Source organism: Amblyomma maculatum, chromosome 6, assembly GCF_055883805.1.
Source record: "Amblyomma maculatum isolate TAMU_Amacu chromosome 6, ASM5588380v1, whole genome shotgun sequence".
In the NCBI taxonomy this organism is placed as follows: Eukaryota; Metazoa; Arthropoda; class Arachnida; order Ixodida; family Ixodidae; genus Amblyomma; species Amblyomma maculatum.
Genome location: NC_139349.1, coordinates 29972498 through 29985612, shown reverse-complemented (window position 1 = coordinate 29985612; position 13115 = coordinate 29972498). Strand labels below are relative to the sequence as shown.

The window sequence follows — 13115 nt, the reverse complement described above, 5'->3', positions numbered from 1 at the left end:
GCCGTTCGGCGACATCTTTCCTAGGTTCTACCGCACATTTTGGGCCAAGCTGGAGAGTTCGAAGTACGTCCACCGGTAGGTTCACGTCGCCTTCAATGTGAACGTGATTGCGGTGTCTCACCTTCTCCTTTACAGGCTGAAGTGCTCGAAGTATCTGTAGCAAACATTGCCAGAGACCTTCCGTTGACTGGTTAAGGCGTCGCCGGACTCCTGCCAAAGGTGCAGCGCTGCAGATCGAGGTGCTTTTGCGTTCACTTGCACAAGCAGATACTCCCTGTAGAGGTAGGCCTGTCTTCTCCACTCAGAACGCAGTATCTTGAGGATCCTTGTCGCATGCGCAACCGACGGATTGATGACTCCGAAATTCATCCGGAGCATTGGCGGTAAAACCTTGCTACGTGCCTTTGCCTCTTGTGCCTTTTCGCCCCTTCTTTCTACCTGCGCTGTTATTGAAGTCCTAGATTGCGGTTTGTGACCTCTTCCTTTTTTGTTTTCTTCTTCACCTAATCAGTGACGAAAGTTACTACCCTATTCCTTCCTATGCTGAGAAAGCGAACTAATTTCTCTTTGAGAGAGAGAGAGCGTGCGGGCGTGTAAACATGTAAATTATTCATAAAGGCTCAAAAACAGTATCAACAAAACTATTTTCGAAAATAAAAGATGAATCTGAGTTCTAAAGCGTAAGTAACGTTTCGTGTATATCTCGTTTTTACTTTTTACCGAAGTTTCGGCATATAAGGGCTTTACTTGGAAGCGCACCACAGAGCCGAAAATATTTCTTTACGCCGGAAGCATTTGAACCAAATTCGCAAGGGGCGCCAGATGCGGCAGCTTATCATGCAATTTTCGGTTCCCGCGATAAGAAAACTGCAAAGAGCGTTCCGGCGCTGTAAAGGCCGCATCGGCGAGCAAAAAAAAAAAAAAAAAAAGAGCAGAAACGCCCTTGTGATTAGCGTGCTGTTAACGCGGCGATCAGGAACAAAGAAAAAAAACATCAGTCAAAGCGAGCTGCGCATCAGCTATCGTCAGCCGCAGTAATCATACCGAGAGCATTATCTTGCACCGATGACCATCGTTTCGTGGCGCTGACGGCAGTACAGGCCACGCGTACCGTCATTCGTGTTAAGTCTGTGGATGGCTATACGTTGTTGAAAGAGGCTGTCCAGACACTTGGCCAGTCAGTGGGATACGCGTGTGTACCGCTATTTATTCCCGCAAGCCGAGGTCGACCACGCGTTACGGGCACGCAAACGGAGACCCGTAAGAAACAAGGCCAGAAAGCGTCGACAAAACGGACCGCTGCCCGTTCCTCTCCGCAAGGCGTTCGAGATCACCCCTGGCAGAAGGGGTCCAGCATCGACGAGAACTTGTGGATCCAAGGAGCACGGCCGGCTGATCAGAAGAACACGACGTGCGCACCAGGGAGGAATGTTTGAGTCCTGTTTGCTGCTGACGCTTGCCGTTGGTCTTCTGACGGCAATTGCGACGGTATTTGCGTCACCGGTATGTTGGACAAGTATTGCTTACATCCACACGTACTTCACTTGTGTAAACTTCACCAGTACCACTGACTTCGCCCTGATAAACCCTAACCGGGTGCCTTTCAATGCATACTTGGTCCTAAAAGACAGCACTTTCGACTACCTGCCATCGACCGCCTTTTCCGGAACTATGATCTCCGTGCTTGAATTCGACAACGTCAGTTTCAGCAAATATGGGGACCCGGCACCGAACGCTACCAATCCGTTCGAAGCCCTCAGTCACACGTTACGAATGCTGGTCTTCAACCAGCAACCGAAGGCCATCACGTCCTGGAGCTTGCTGCATTGCCTGAAAAGGCTTGAGAGCCTCAGGCTGGATAGTATCGGAAGTGTGAATCTAACGTCAGATTTCAACAAGCTGCCGATCACCGTCACGGAGATTCTCATTGAGAACTCGTATGTGGAAAAAGTTGACCAGGACTGGCTGTCCAAACTGCGGCTACTCAAATACGTCACCGTCAAAAGAACCAACATCAAAAACATAACGAGGACGATGTTGCCGAGGCCTGCACCAAGACTGAGAGAACTGGATATATCGTAAGTTGCTGTTAAATGCCAATTTAAACCCTATTGAATTCCGCTTGGTGATATATAATGATCAGATGTGCACATGATGACATATAGTACAAATTCATCTTGAGAAGCTGCCGTCGCGCTGCCTCAGTGCTAAGGGTGTTCGAATGCTGCGCCGAAGCAATCAGCATCACGTCCCGGCCCTGGCGACACATTTTCGATCGAGGCGTGTGCTGTGCGATGCCAGTGCACGATTAGGAAAACCGGGTGGTCAAAATTTCTGGAGCCTTCCACTACGGCTTTCCTGATTGCCTGAGTCGTTTTCTAACTATAAACCCTCTAAACGAAACTTTCTATGAAGTTTTTGGCTAGGGAGCAACAAACTTCGCGAGGTTTTTCAGCTTCCCAGGAGTAACCCACAGTGCCGTAACCTTCCTTTCTTTATAGAGGAAGACAGCTTGACATCGTGCGTGAGAAAGCGTGACGGCGAAAGAAGTAGTTTTTCCGATTACAAATTTTGGTGCATGTTAATTAAACCTCCATCGGTAAAACGTGCGAGGACTAAGCTTGTCGTTATTCCATTTGTAGTGGCCATATGTGACATTCAACGAGTGTTTCAAGCCAGCGAAGGAAACTACATTTCAGGGCGGCATTGTCAGTGAATCGTAAAATCAAAGTACTGCTAAGTTCTCTTCCCTTCTTTTCATTTATACCCCTCTTCCACTTCCTCCTGTACCGAGCAGCAAACAGGCACCTTTACCTGGTTAAAATTTACGCGCTTTCCACTGCCCCTCTCTGTCACTCTCTCTGCTGGGTACGAAACTCGCCGGAGGCTGTAGTTCTTCACCTCCACGCAGGGGGAACGAGCTCTCGTCATTACCTGAAGACCTGACAGCTGACATGCCCGTTCTGCAAGCCCTCGACGTCAGCTTCAACAAAATTACCACTTTCCACGAAAGCACTTTGGAGCCCGTAAAGAACAACGGCGGGGTCGTCCACATGAGCGGTAAGTGACGTCAAAGAAAACATAAAGGCCCTCATGAGTAAAAAACGAGGGCGACCTTTAGATCACATAAATAAGCGCACGTTCCTGAATTGAGCTTCGTCCCCGACGGCGTGACTGGTGGGTGACTACAGGATGGCCCAGGCGTCACTCTGTCACTTTTGACACTGTCAAGCCAGGATCGCAAGATTGTTTGGCCGCAACACATCATGGTCATCCGGAGCCAGACGGATGGCAGCTTTAGGATAATGAGGGGGGGGAGGCTTAACTCTTGTGTCCGGAATAGGGGGCCAAGAGTGTAGGCCTTCTTGAAAGTATCGCAAACTATGGCAAGTATTATGAACGGTACTGTTGTGGCGCCTCGAGGGAGAGGCTGGCAGCGGCAGTAAAGGAGAAGGTGGCAGTTTAAGGTCAATAGCGGAGAAGGAAGGTGGGCTCCATCGCGGTGGGCGTTGGAACGTAGGAGTATGTCGGTCACATGGATTGCAGGCATAGCGGTGGTGCAGGTTGCTCCCTGAGTGTCCAACTGCCAACTCGGCAGCTGCCATGTGGGGAGATGGCATATGAGTCGATTGATTCCGAGTCCGACATGCAACCTCAAGGCCACGCAGAGACGCCTTGGTTAAAGCGGGGCTTTATAACAGCATCGAGTGGCCTTCCACGTAGTCTGGCAGCTTCGATCTATGTTTGAGATAACTAGTGCTGTAATCGAGGTACAAATTAAGACTAGTGGATAGAAATTAACCAAATTCATGAACGGGAACCTAATTCGGTAAGGGTATTCGCAAAAGGGAGCCGCTAACGAGATCGCATCGTGCCCTTAAAGGCAAAGCTTAAGAAGAAAGCAAAATATGCACGGAGAAATGCGTTTGTGCATATGAGAAGCGGTCGAGCCCACGTCGCCTATGCAGGGTGGCGCTGCTGGCAGGTGTCAGCAATGCGCCTCCGTTATAACAATTAAGAAAGGAGAAACGCTTGTCATTTATAGGATGGCTATGGGGAACAATACAGGTAGGTTGAAACTGCGCATGTATAAAAACATGTCTCCAAAATTCTTTACCTTAGCGTATATTGCAGGACTAGAATGGACAGCTGCGCTTAGATTTTGCATTACCTAGCTTCGTAATCGTTAGCCAATTTTCTTTTATGACAAATTAAGTAAAAAGCTCCTGAATTATTTTTGCGCGAAACGTTATGGTTTATTGTGGCGAGTTTGGTGTGTTAGCACTTAGTGTGTATTCTGTGGTAACGGAGAATAAAAACAAAAAGACGGCTGAGCGATGAGAAATGCTATTATGTTCTTCCCCGTATTTCTCAGCTCCAGCCACCGCACTGCGTGCCCGTAACGCGGTACTCCTCTGGTAATTTATTATACCGTTTTCAGTGTGGCGGACTCTGAACCATGGTTCAACTTTGGCGGCATCCGCTGCTGCAGCCATATATAAAGGGGCTTTAGGAGTGCATTTCCCTTTTGCTGCTCCTTTCTTTTTAAGGGGAGATAACCAACCTTATTTCTTACTCCCGATTAGCCCTTTCATGGATAGTTTATTACTATTACCCAAAACGAACACTCTTCTCCCTGAACCCCAAGCCTCAACACCCAGGCCTCCAGGAATACCCAGGCCTCAAGAAGCCACTTTGTTAGACTGACTTTCGATAGCTTATCTGTTTTACAGGTGTGTACAAAAAATATTACTTAAGCCTCTGAAATGTATTAAAGACTAAAATATTAAAACACGGATAGTCACAAGTTAACACCCTGGGGATCGTAAAATTATTTTGCGCTTTAAAGATCTATATGTAAAAAAAAAAAAAAAAAAGACTTTTGACGCGACACCCCGTCACCACTTTTACGTGGTTGTCTCGTTATCTCGTGCTCCATGTCAAAGGAGAATTTGTCTGTAAGCACGTGGCTGATCCCGTGCCTTAAGTGCCGCCTCACCCGCCGAAAAGCCGCGGCAGCCGCCGCGCTTTGGCGTGCGCCGATGACGTAGAACCGTGCAGGGGAATTTTCTCCCGAACGCTAACCTGACAGAGCCGCTGCACGATGGCGGCGATGAGCTCATCAACGCTGTCGAAAACTAATTTCAGTACTGGTGACATAATATGCATTGCCACCATCGAAACAGCGGAGGATACCAAGTTCACGGTTTTGTGAAGTTCACTGCGTTGGTTAGGTGGCACGGAAAAACACCCGACCCCAAGGGGAAGGACATAAAATTTTGTTTAAAAGTTCACAGTCAATCAATGTCATTCATGCGGCATATGCACAAGAACGTTACTTTTATACAAAATGTTACATGGTCATGTTACCAGCTATGTAAAGAAATGGAAGGTACATTGTTGCTCGTTTCTGAACAATTTATTCTGCGGTAGTATTTCCTTTTAGGTGACTTAGACCGTATTGGATGTTTTGTAGCCGTAGATATTTCTTCCAGGTGAAGGCTTCGCTCGATTTCAATGGAATGATCATAGCGTTGTGATCAGAAATGTATGCACTCCCAAGCCACCACCCCGAGGCATGTGCCCGTGATTGTTCCGGCGGTGAGACTACACACTCAGGGTTGCAAGGGTTCTGTGCATTCGATTTCAATCTCGCCCTTCATAATGAAGGGAGCTTCCCGAGTCGGCAGCTTTTTCCAACTCGATCCTGCCTCACTGGTCTCGCGATGCCATGCTCATGTTCTTTCGAAGCGGCGATGCTTCAAAAGAGGTCCCGGCGTTTGAAACCTCCCAACTATGATCTATCAGATGCATGCTATCTCGAGATTTTTCTAGACTTCACATATTGAAGCCGATGCCGCCGGACAATTTTTTTTTTCGTCATGGGAGTGCTGTCACTCTCGCGTTACAATAAAATATCAGTGCTCGGTAGATAACACTATGAAAAAAATTACAGGGGTTTAACGCTGCTGAACCGAATATGGAGCGAAAGCTTTGGCTGCGGGCGACCTAGAATATCATTAAACACAACCAGCGTTCCACTGAACGCATCAAAGTTAACCGGCGTTCTATTCAGAACCCACATTTATGCCTGTTATGAACATGCCTGCGTGGCATGAATTCAAATGTCATGGCAGGCTGATTCTGATGTCCCCCTTCCACATGAAAGGAGAAACACGAGTTGGCGCTCTTTCAGGCACCCACCGACACTGACGATGAAGGCTCGAGCTGGTTGACGTAGGGAAGCTTCCGCCTCACGAAAATGCTACGAGTTAGCAATGTACTACAAAATGGTTCAAGAAGTGCATTAAAAGGTTAAGACCCAAGAAGGTGGACTAGCTGTTCGGTTAGAGCCCTCTCTTTAACCGATGATCTGATATTGTTCCTTCAATCCAAACCAACGTATTATTCTGCACAGAATTTATTCGACTTCCGCAGCGACCCAAGCTAGTCCAGTTTTCTTCGTCGCACACATAGATCGCAGGCTTTTCATATGAAACGTTGCAATTTTCTCATCTTCTCTTTCTCACTGCTGGCCTGTAGGAAAGTACATTTTCCTGCCAATGCGTTCCGCAAGGCGAGATGTGAAGTTCTTCGTCCGCTATGCTGCATGCTAAAGTGCTGCTAAGAAAGCATCTGCTATTTGAAATTATTTAGTTAATTGTGTGACGTTATGTCGTGCACTAGACGCTGCTGCTTCCCAGGCGGCATCCTATCATTCCTTTAAAGGCACTGTAATTAAATTGTCCGCAGCGAACGTTCACTTGAATCCTATTGCCGCGAACCATTCAAAACTTTATTTGTTCTTTTTCCTACAGCCGCCAGCATGCGGCCTTATCAATGCGATTTCAGCGCACGAATAGATTATGTATTCGTTGTATTGTTTATTTATTTTGTCGCGAGAAGTAGCCTTATCATTTTATTTGTCGCAGAAGATGAGCTGAGATATACATCGAAGATTGCAGTCATTCGCGTATGTTTCTACAATGTTCGAGGGCATACGAGTCACCCATTGCAGTTTTATCTCATCTTCCTACGTATACCCTTTAAAACCAGCGCTGACGCGCGAAACGGGCATTCGTATATCGACGATCAACGAGCCAGATTGTTACTATAGACGCCGCCGATTGCTTAGTTCTTTTTCGGGCGCAAATCAGCCCAAATAAAAAAATTGTTCCAGGAAATTTCAGGCCTCCTCATTTGTCATCAACACGTGGCGCTACGAAATGGGCCTGTGGGTCACAGTGAGTGTCGAAGACAACTGTTTATCGATGCCTACACCAAGCATTGAATTTGTTGCAGGGAATCCGATCAAGTGTGACTGTAATTTGGCCTTCCTCCTTACCTACCCGAAGAGCTGGAACTTCTACCTGTGCTCTGGTCCGACTGCCTTCGCTGCCAAATCCATCCAATCGCTCACGAGGGTAGAGCTGTGCAGACGCTCCCGTCGCCACATCTGATCCAGAACCTTGGTCAAAGAAGCTCATGTCTGCATCATCGCCTCCCATCAAGTCTCCGACAAGCTCTGCCATTGTTCTCGGTTTTTGTTTTTACACTTTACATCTTTGTTTCTTTTAACACTTTACATTCCATCCTCTTTTGTTTTTTGTCCATTGCTTTTATGTAACGTCATTTCAATGACGTGCAAGGAGTCATTTTAATAAAGGACTTGAATTTATGTAAGAATGCGTTTCGTAATCGCTAAGTATTTACATAGGTGTGAGCATCATTAAATCCACGAAATTTCGTACATGCAGCTTTAGTGGCTGCGGAACACGTCCGAATTGAGTTCGATTAGAGACCAATGCTCAATTTTACCTCTAATATGCGACAAACAAAAACGTAATGGCAAACACTTAACACTGCATACTTCTTGTATACTGTGAGAGATGGTGGCCAAATACCATTTACGAGACACAACATATTGAATAAGGATACAAGAATATGTCGTGAGTGAAAGACTTACGCCGTAGTGGTTATGGCCTTCGGCTTCTGAAACCGGGAGGACCTCGGTTCAATATCGGCCGCGATGACAGCGCTTCTATGGAGGTGAAACGCGAGTGCCAGTGTGCCATGTGACGTCAGTGCACATTTAATAATGTTAGATGGTCGAAATAAGTCCGCAGTCCTATGGCGTGTTCCTTAGCTTCGGGACGCTATACCTTATATACTATATTTCAATCAGTGGAGGAGTCTTGAATAACTGTTTACGATATTTGTCCCGTGCAGTTACACGGCTTGCATTACATACGTCCCCTGCGTCTCCGTAATTGATCGCGACTTTCCTCACGAAGGAAAGGGAAAACACTAATTAGATAAGCCGATGCCAACTAGATGGCTCAGAGACTACTTTTTTTATTACTTCTTGGAAAATAGTTCGAACAGCTACGGTATGGTGAATGTGCGGTTTGGGCGGTCTTACATACGAGCCTTGCAACGTTATACCACGGAACGTCGTTGCGTCAGGTTATCTAAATGGGGAGCATCGGCCTGCAGCAGCCGCTATGGTGACAGCAAATATTTCGCACATGGAGGCTTTAGAACAGCAATGCGCCAGCTCGCACTTGTCCAATAAAGAGGGAACTTGATTATCTAAAGGGGGCAGGAGGGGCGATGGAAATGAAAGGGGCTTCTGTGTTTGCCTTTCGACGTTCGGTTCTCCTTGATCTTGATCGTGCACGTCAACAGCGGGTCTGGTTCATCATTAGTGAACGCCTGCTTGCATGCACTCGTCCGACCAAACAGGCTGGCCCGCTAGCGTCAATCAAATTCCAAAAACACATTTTGAGTATGGGCGTTGCCATAAACACACACACAAAAAAAAAGCGACATTGCAGTCGTATGGTCAATATGTCTTTATATGCGGCTTCTCGCCATCCTCTTAGCTACGGGCCTATGTGCATTTACAAAGGCGCAACATCATCATAAAACAACGAAACATTTTAAGCTAAATGCCTGCAGGGCAGGATAAGTATTCGAATTAAATTAAAATAATTTTACGGTAAAGCGCCCCAAACGTGTAGTTATTGGTCGCTATGGGCAACAGGCAAATTAAGGCAAAACAGCCAACTATAGGCAAGCGCCTGAGATAACCCCTGTTCGTTACGCGATTCCTGAAAAGCTGACTAGATGTAAAGCAGAGTGAAAGTGAGCGTGCTAAACTCGAACAGCAGTTAGGCGGCATAAGTTATCATTTTTTTTTTCTTTTCATTCGTCCAAGAAATATATTGGCTTTAAAGCACGCGGGCTCTGACGAGGATATTCTCGCAAACCCCTACCAGTGTCGCTTTGATAATGCGAAGTCCAGACAAGGAAAGAAGGGGATAGAAAAACTTGGTTTTCGTCACCATGTGCTTCTTACATGTGAGGTGTGTGTGTGTGTGTGCGTGTGCGTGTGTGTGTGTGTGTGTGTGTGTGTGTGTGTGTGTGTGTGTGTGTGTGTGTGTGTGTGTGTGTGTGTGTGTGTGTGTGTGTGTGTGTGTGTGTGTGTGTGTGTGTGTGTGTGTGTGTGTGTGTGTGTGTGTGTGTGTGTGTGTGTGTGTGTGTGTGTGTGTGTGTGTGTGTGTGTGTGTGTGTGTGTGTGTGTGTGTGTGTGTGTGTGTGTGTGTGTGTGTGTGTGTGTGTGTGTGTGTGTGTGTGTGTGTGTGTGTGTGTGTGTGTGTGTGTGTGTGTGTGTGTGTGTGTGTGTGTGTGTGTGTGTGTGTGTGTGTGTGTGTGTGTGTGTGTGTGTGTGTGTGTGTGTGTGTGTGTGTGTGTGTGTGTGTGTGTGTGTGTGTGTGTGTGTGTGTGTGTGTGTGTGTGTGTGTGTGTGTGTGTGTGTGTGTGTGTGTGTGTGTGTGTGTGTGTGTGTGTGTGTGTGTGTGTGTGTGTGTGTGTGTGTGTGTGTGTGTGTGTGTGTGTGTGTGTGTGTGTGTGTGTGTATGTGTGTGTGTGTGTGTGTGTGTGTGTGTGTGTGTGTGTGTGTGTGTGTGTGTGTGTGTGTGTGTGTGTGTGTGTGTGTGTGTGTGTGTGTGTGTGTGTGTGTGTGTGTGTGTGTGTGTGTGTGTACCTCATATAGAAATCCCCACATCCCCAAGCGCATATGAGAAATCAATAGTGCATTTTTAAACAATTAACGGACGTTCAATTAGATTTATGCGTCATACACGCAAAAGGGCTAGATTCACTCCATGCCACATGATTCTGTTACCACCTATGCAAAAAAAAAAGGACATATATTATGCTCGTTTCTGTATCCATTTATTGTGATGTGGCAATTTACTTTTAGGAAACCTCCGATCATTGAGTGCTACGCCTTCTCCTCGGCCTGCTGGCGCCTGCCAGATGCATGTTCGTGGTTTTTCGGAGCTGAGAGCCTTCAAACTGTGAGCGGTGCAAGGTTCCCAGGGTGCTGGAATTCACATCTCGGCCTTCCGTATGAAATGTGCTGCCAGAGTCACCAAAATGCGGTCACTAACGTTCTCACGCTAAAAACCTGCCGGAACCATGCTCATGGTTTATCAAGGCTGCGAGGGTTCAAATGGTAGACTCCGGTGATACCGACGCCTCCGGATAATTATTCTTTCTTTAATGAAACAGCGTTAAAGATCCCGTGTCGCAGAAATGCAAGTCCGTGTTGTGTTTGTATTACGAAAATCACAAGAAAGTAAAGAAATACAAGTTTTACCGAAACCCGCGGAGTCGAACACGGTTGCTTTACAGTGCGAAGCGAGCACGCAACCACTCAGCCGCAGAACCGCATTAACTATCTCGGAATAAAGGTGGACCTAATGTATGCACTGCTTTATGACTGTCAGCTAATGTTTAGCTTCGTCATTAGAAAGAAACTAATTACGGAAGTAAGAGTTGTAAGGCCCCTTTATGGATCACTGCCTTGTCGTGGCGGAGGGGCTTGCGAAACTCGATGAAGTCGTGAGCTCTGCTGTGTAGGGCCACCCAAGATAGACAGGTCACGGCAGAGAGTTCTTACAAAATGTGATTCACTGGAGAAGGTAATGGCAACCCACTCCAGTATCGCCTGCCAAGAAAACCCTATGGCCAGTCACAATACCATTAATGATATGGCGCCGGAAGATGAGCCCCCCAGGTTGGAAGGCGTCCCACATGTTACTGGGGATGAACAAAGGGCGATTCCTAGTAGCTCCAGGACGAATGAAGCGGCTGGGCTAAAGCCAAAAGGACGCTCAGTTGTGAATGCGTCGGGAAGCGACCGGAAAGTCCGATGTTGCAAGGAGATGTACCACATAGCAACATGGAATGTAAGATCTATGACGCAAGGTAAACTGGATATCGTCAAGCGAGAAATGGACAGATTGAAAATTGATATCTTGGGTATCAGCGAGCTCAAGTGGACCGGAATGGGAGAATTTAACTCCGGCGACCATTATGTCTTTTATTGTGGGCACGAATCCAAAAGAAAGAATGGGATCGCTCTCATAGTAAACAGAAGAATGGGCAAAGCAGTGCTAGGGCACAACCCCAAAAACGACCGAATGATTTCACTTCGGATCAAAGGTCACCCTTTCAACATAACAGTTATCCAAGTCTATGCACCGACCACTACTGCTGAAGAAGCTGACGTTGAGAGATTTTATGCGGACCTACAATGCCTTTTAGACCGCACCCCATCATCAGACGTCGTTTTTCTCATAGGAGATTGGAATGCTAAGGTAGGGAGTGAAGAAATATCCGGAATTACAGGCAAGTTCGGTCTTGGTGAGCCAAATGAAGCTGGGCAGAGGCTAGTAGAGTTTTCTCAAGAAAACAACCTGACCATAGCGAATACTCATTTTCAACAGCACAAGAGGCGCCTGTACACATGGACTTCACCGGACGGTCTGTACAGGAATCAGATCGATTATATTATTTGCCGGCAGAGATGGAGAAGCGCTATACAAGCAGTAAAAACAAGGCCTGGTGCCGATTGTGGCACCGATCATCAGCTTCTTGTTGCCAAGATTAAGCTTCGATTGAGGAAAACGCAGAAAACTAGAAGGCCTTCCAGGTACAATCTGGATCAAGTTCCATTAGAATATGCTGTGGAAGTGAGGAATCGATTTCAAGAATTAGATCTAGAAGACAAAGAGCCCGAAGAGATGTGGTCTGATGTTCGTGATATAATACAAGAAGTTGCTACTAAGGTAGTTCCAAAGCAAAAGAAATGCAAGAAAGCAAACTGGTTATCTGAAGAGGCTTTGCAAATAGCTCAGGAAAGGAGGATGGCAAAAGTTATGGGGGAAAAAGAAAGATACAAGGTTCTCAATGCGGATTTTCAGAAAATAGCAAGGAGAGATAAGAATGCCTTCCTGAACATACAGTGCCTAGCAGTTGAGGACAACAGCCAATTAAGGAACACAAGAGCTCTGTATAAGACAATCAAAGATATCAAAGGAAGCTTCTGTGCTAAGATGGGCGTGATAAAGGACAAACGAGGCAAGGACCTCACTGAAGCCGCAGAGATAAAGAAGAGGTGGCAGGAATACACAGAAGAACTATACAAGAAGGACCCGAATGTGCAAACCCAACATAAGACGGTTGTGATAACTGATCTCGAGCCGGGCATCCTGAAGAGTGAAGTTGAATGGGCCTTAGCCAGCCTTGCTAAGAACAAAGCTAGCGGAATTGATAGCATTCCAGCTGAGTTGCTTCAAAACCTCAACCATGACGCTGTTAACATTCTGCATACATTATGTCAGAAGATTTGGACAACCCTGCAGTGGCCACAGGATTGGAGGAGGTCAGTTTACATCCCCATTCCAAAGAAAGGCAGTGCCAAGGATTGTTCCAACTACCGCACGATCGCGCTTATTTCGCATGCTAACAAGGTGATCTTAAAAATCCTCCAAGGTAGGCTGCAGCAGTATGTGGATCGGGAGCTTCCGGACGTGCAAGCTGGGTTTCGCAAGGGCAGAGGAACTAGAGACCAAGTTGCCAACCTTCGCTGGATCATGGAAAAAGCAAGAGAGTTCCAGAAACCCATCTACTTCTGCTTTATTGATTATGCGAAAGCGTTTGACTGCGTAGACCACAGCAGATTGTGGCAAGCTCTCCAAGAGATGGGAGTTCCAATTCACCTCATCTGTCTCCTCAGGAACCTGTATGAAGGGCAAGAGGCC

The 13115-nt window shown here is 46.7% G+C and overlaps 1 protein-coding gene across 1 annotated transcript; it reads left to right on the top strand.

Annotated features, from left to right (window-relative positions):
* The first annotated feature begins 1126 nt into the window (after positions 1-1126).
* LOC146185362 (uncharacterized) lies at positions 1127-7672 on the top strand. Its single transcript, XM_084606308.1, has 3 exons — positions 1127-2078; positions 2912-3060; positions 7303-7672. The coding sequence occupies exons 1-3, from the start codon at positions 1429-1431 to the stop codon at positions 7458-7460; spliced, it is 957 nt and encodes a 318-aa protein (XP_084462434.1). The 5' UTR covers positions 1127-1428; the 3' UTR covers positions 7461-7672.
* Positions 7673-13115: the final 5443 nt, after the last annotated feature.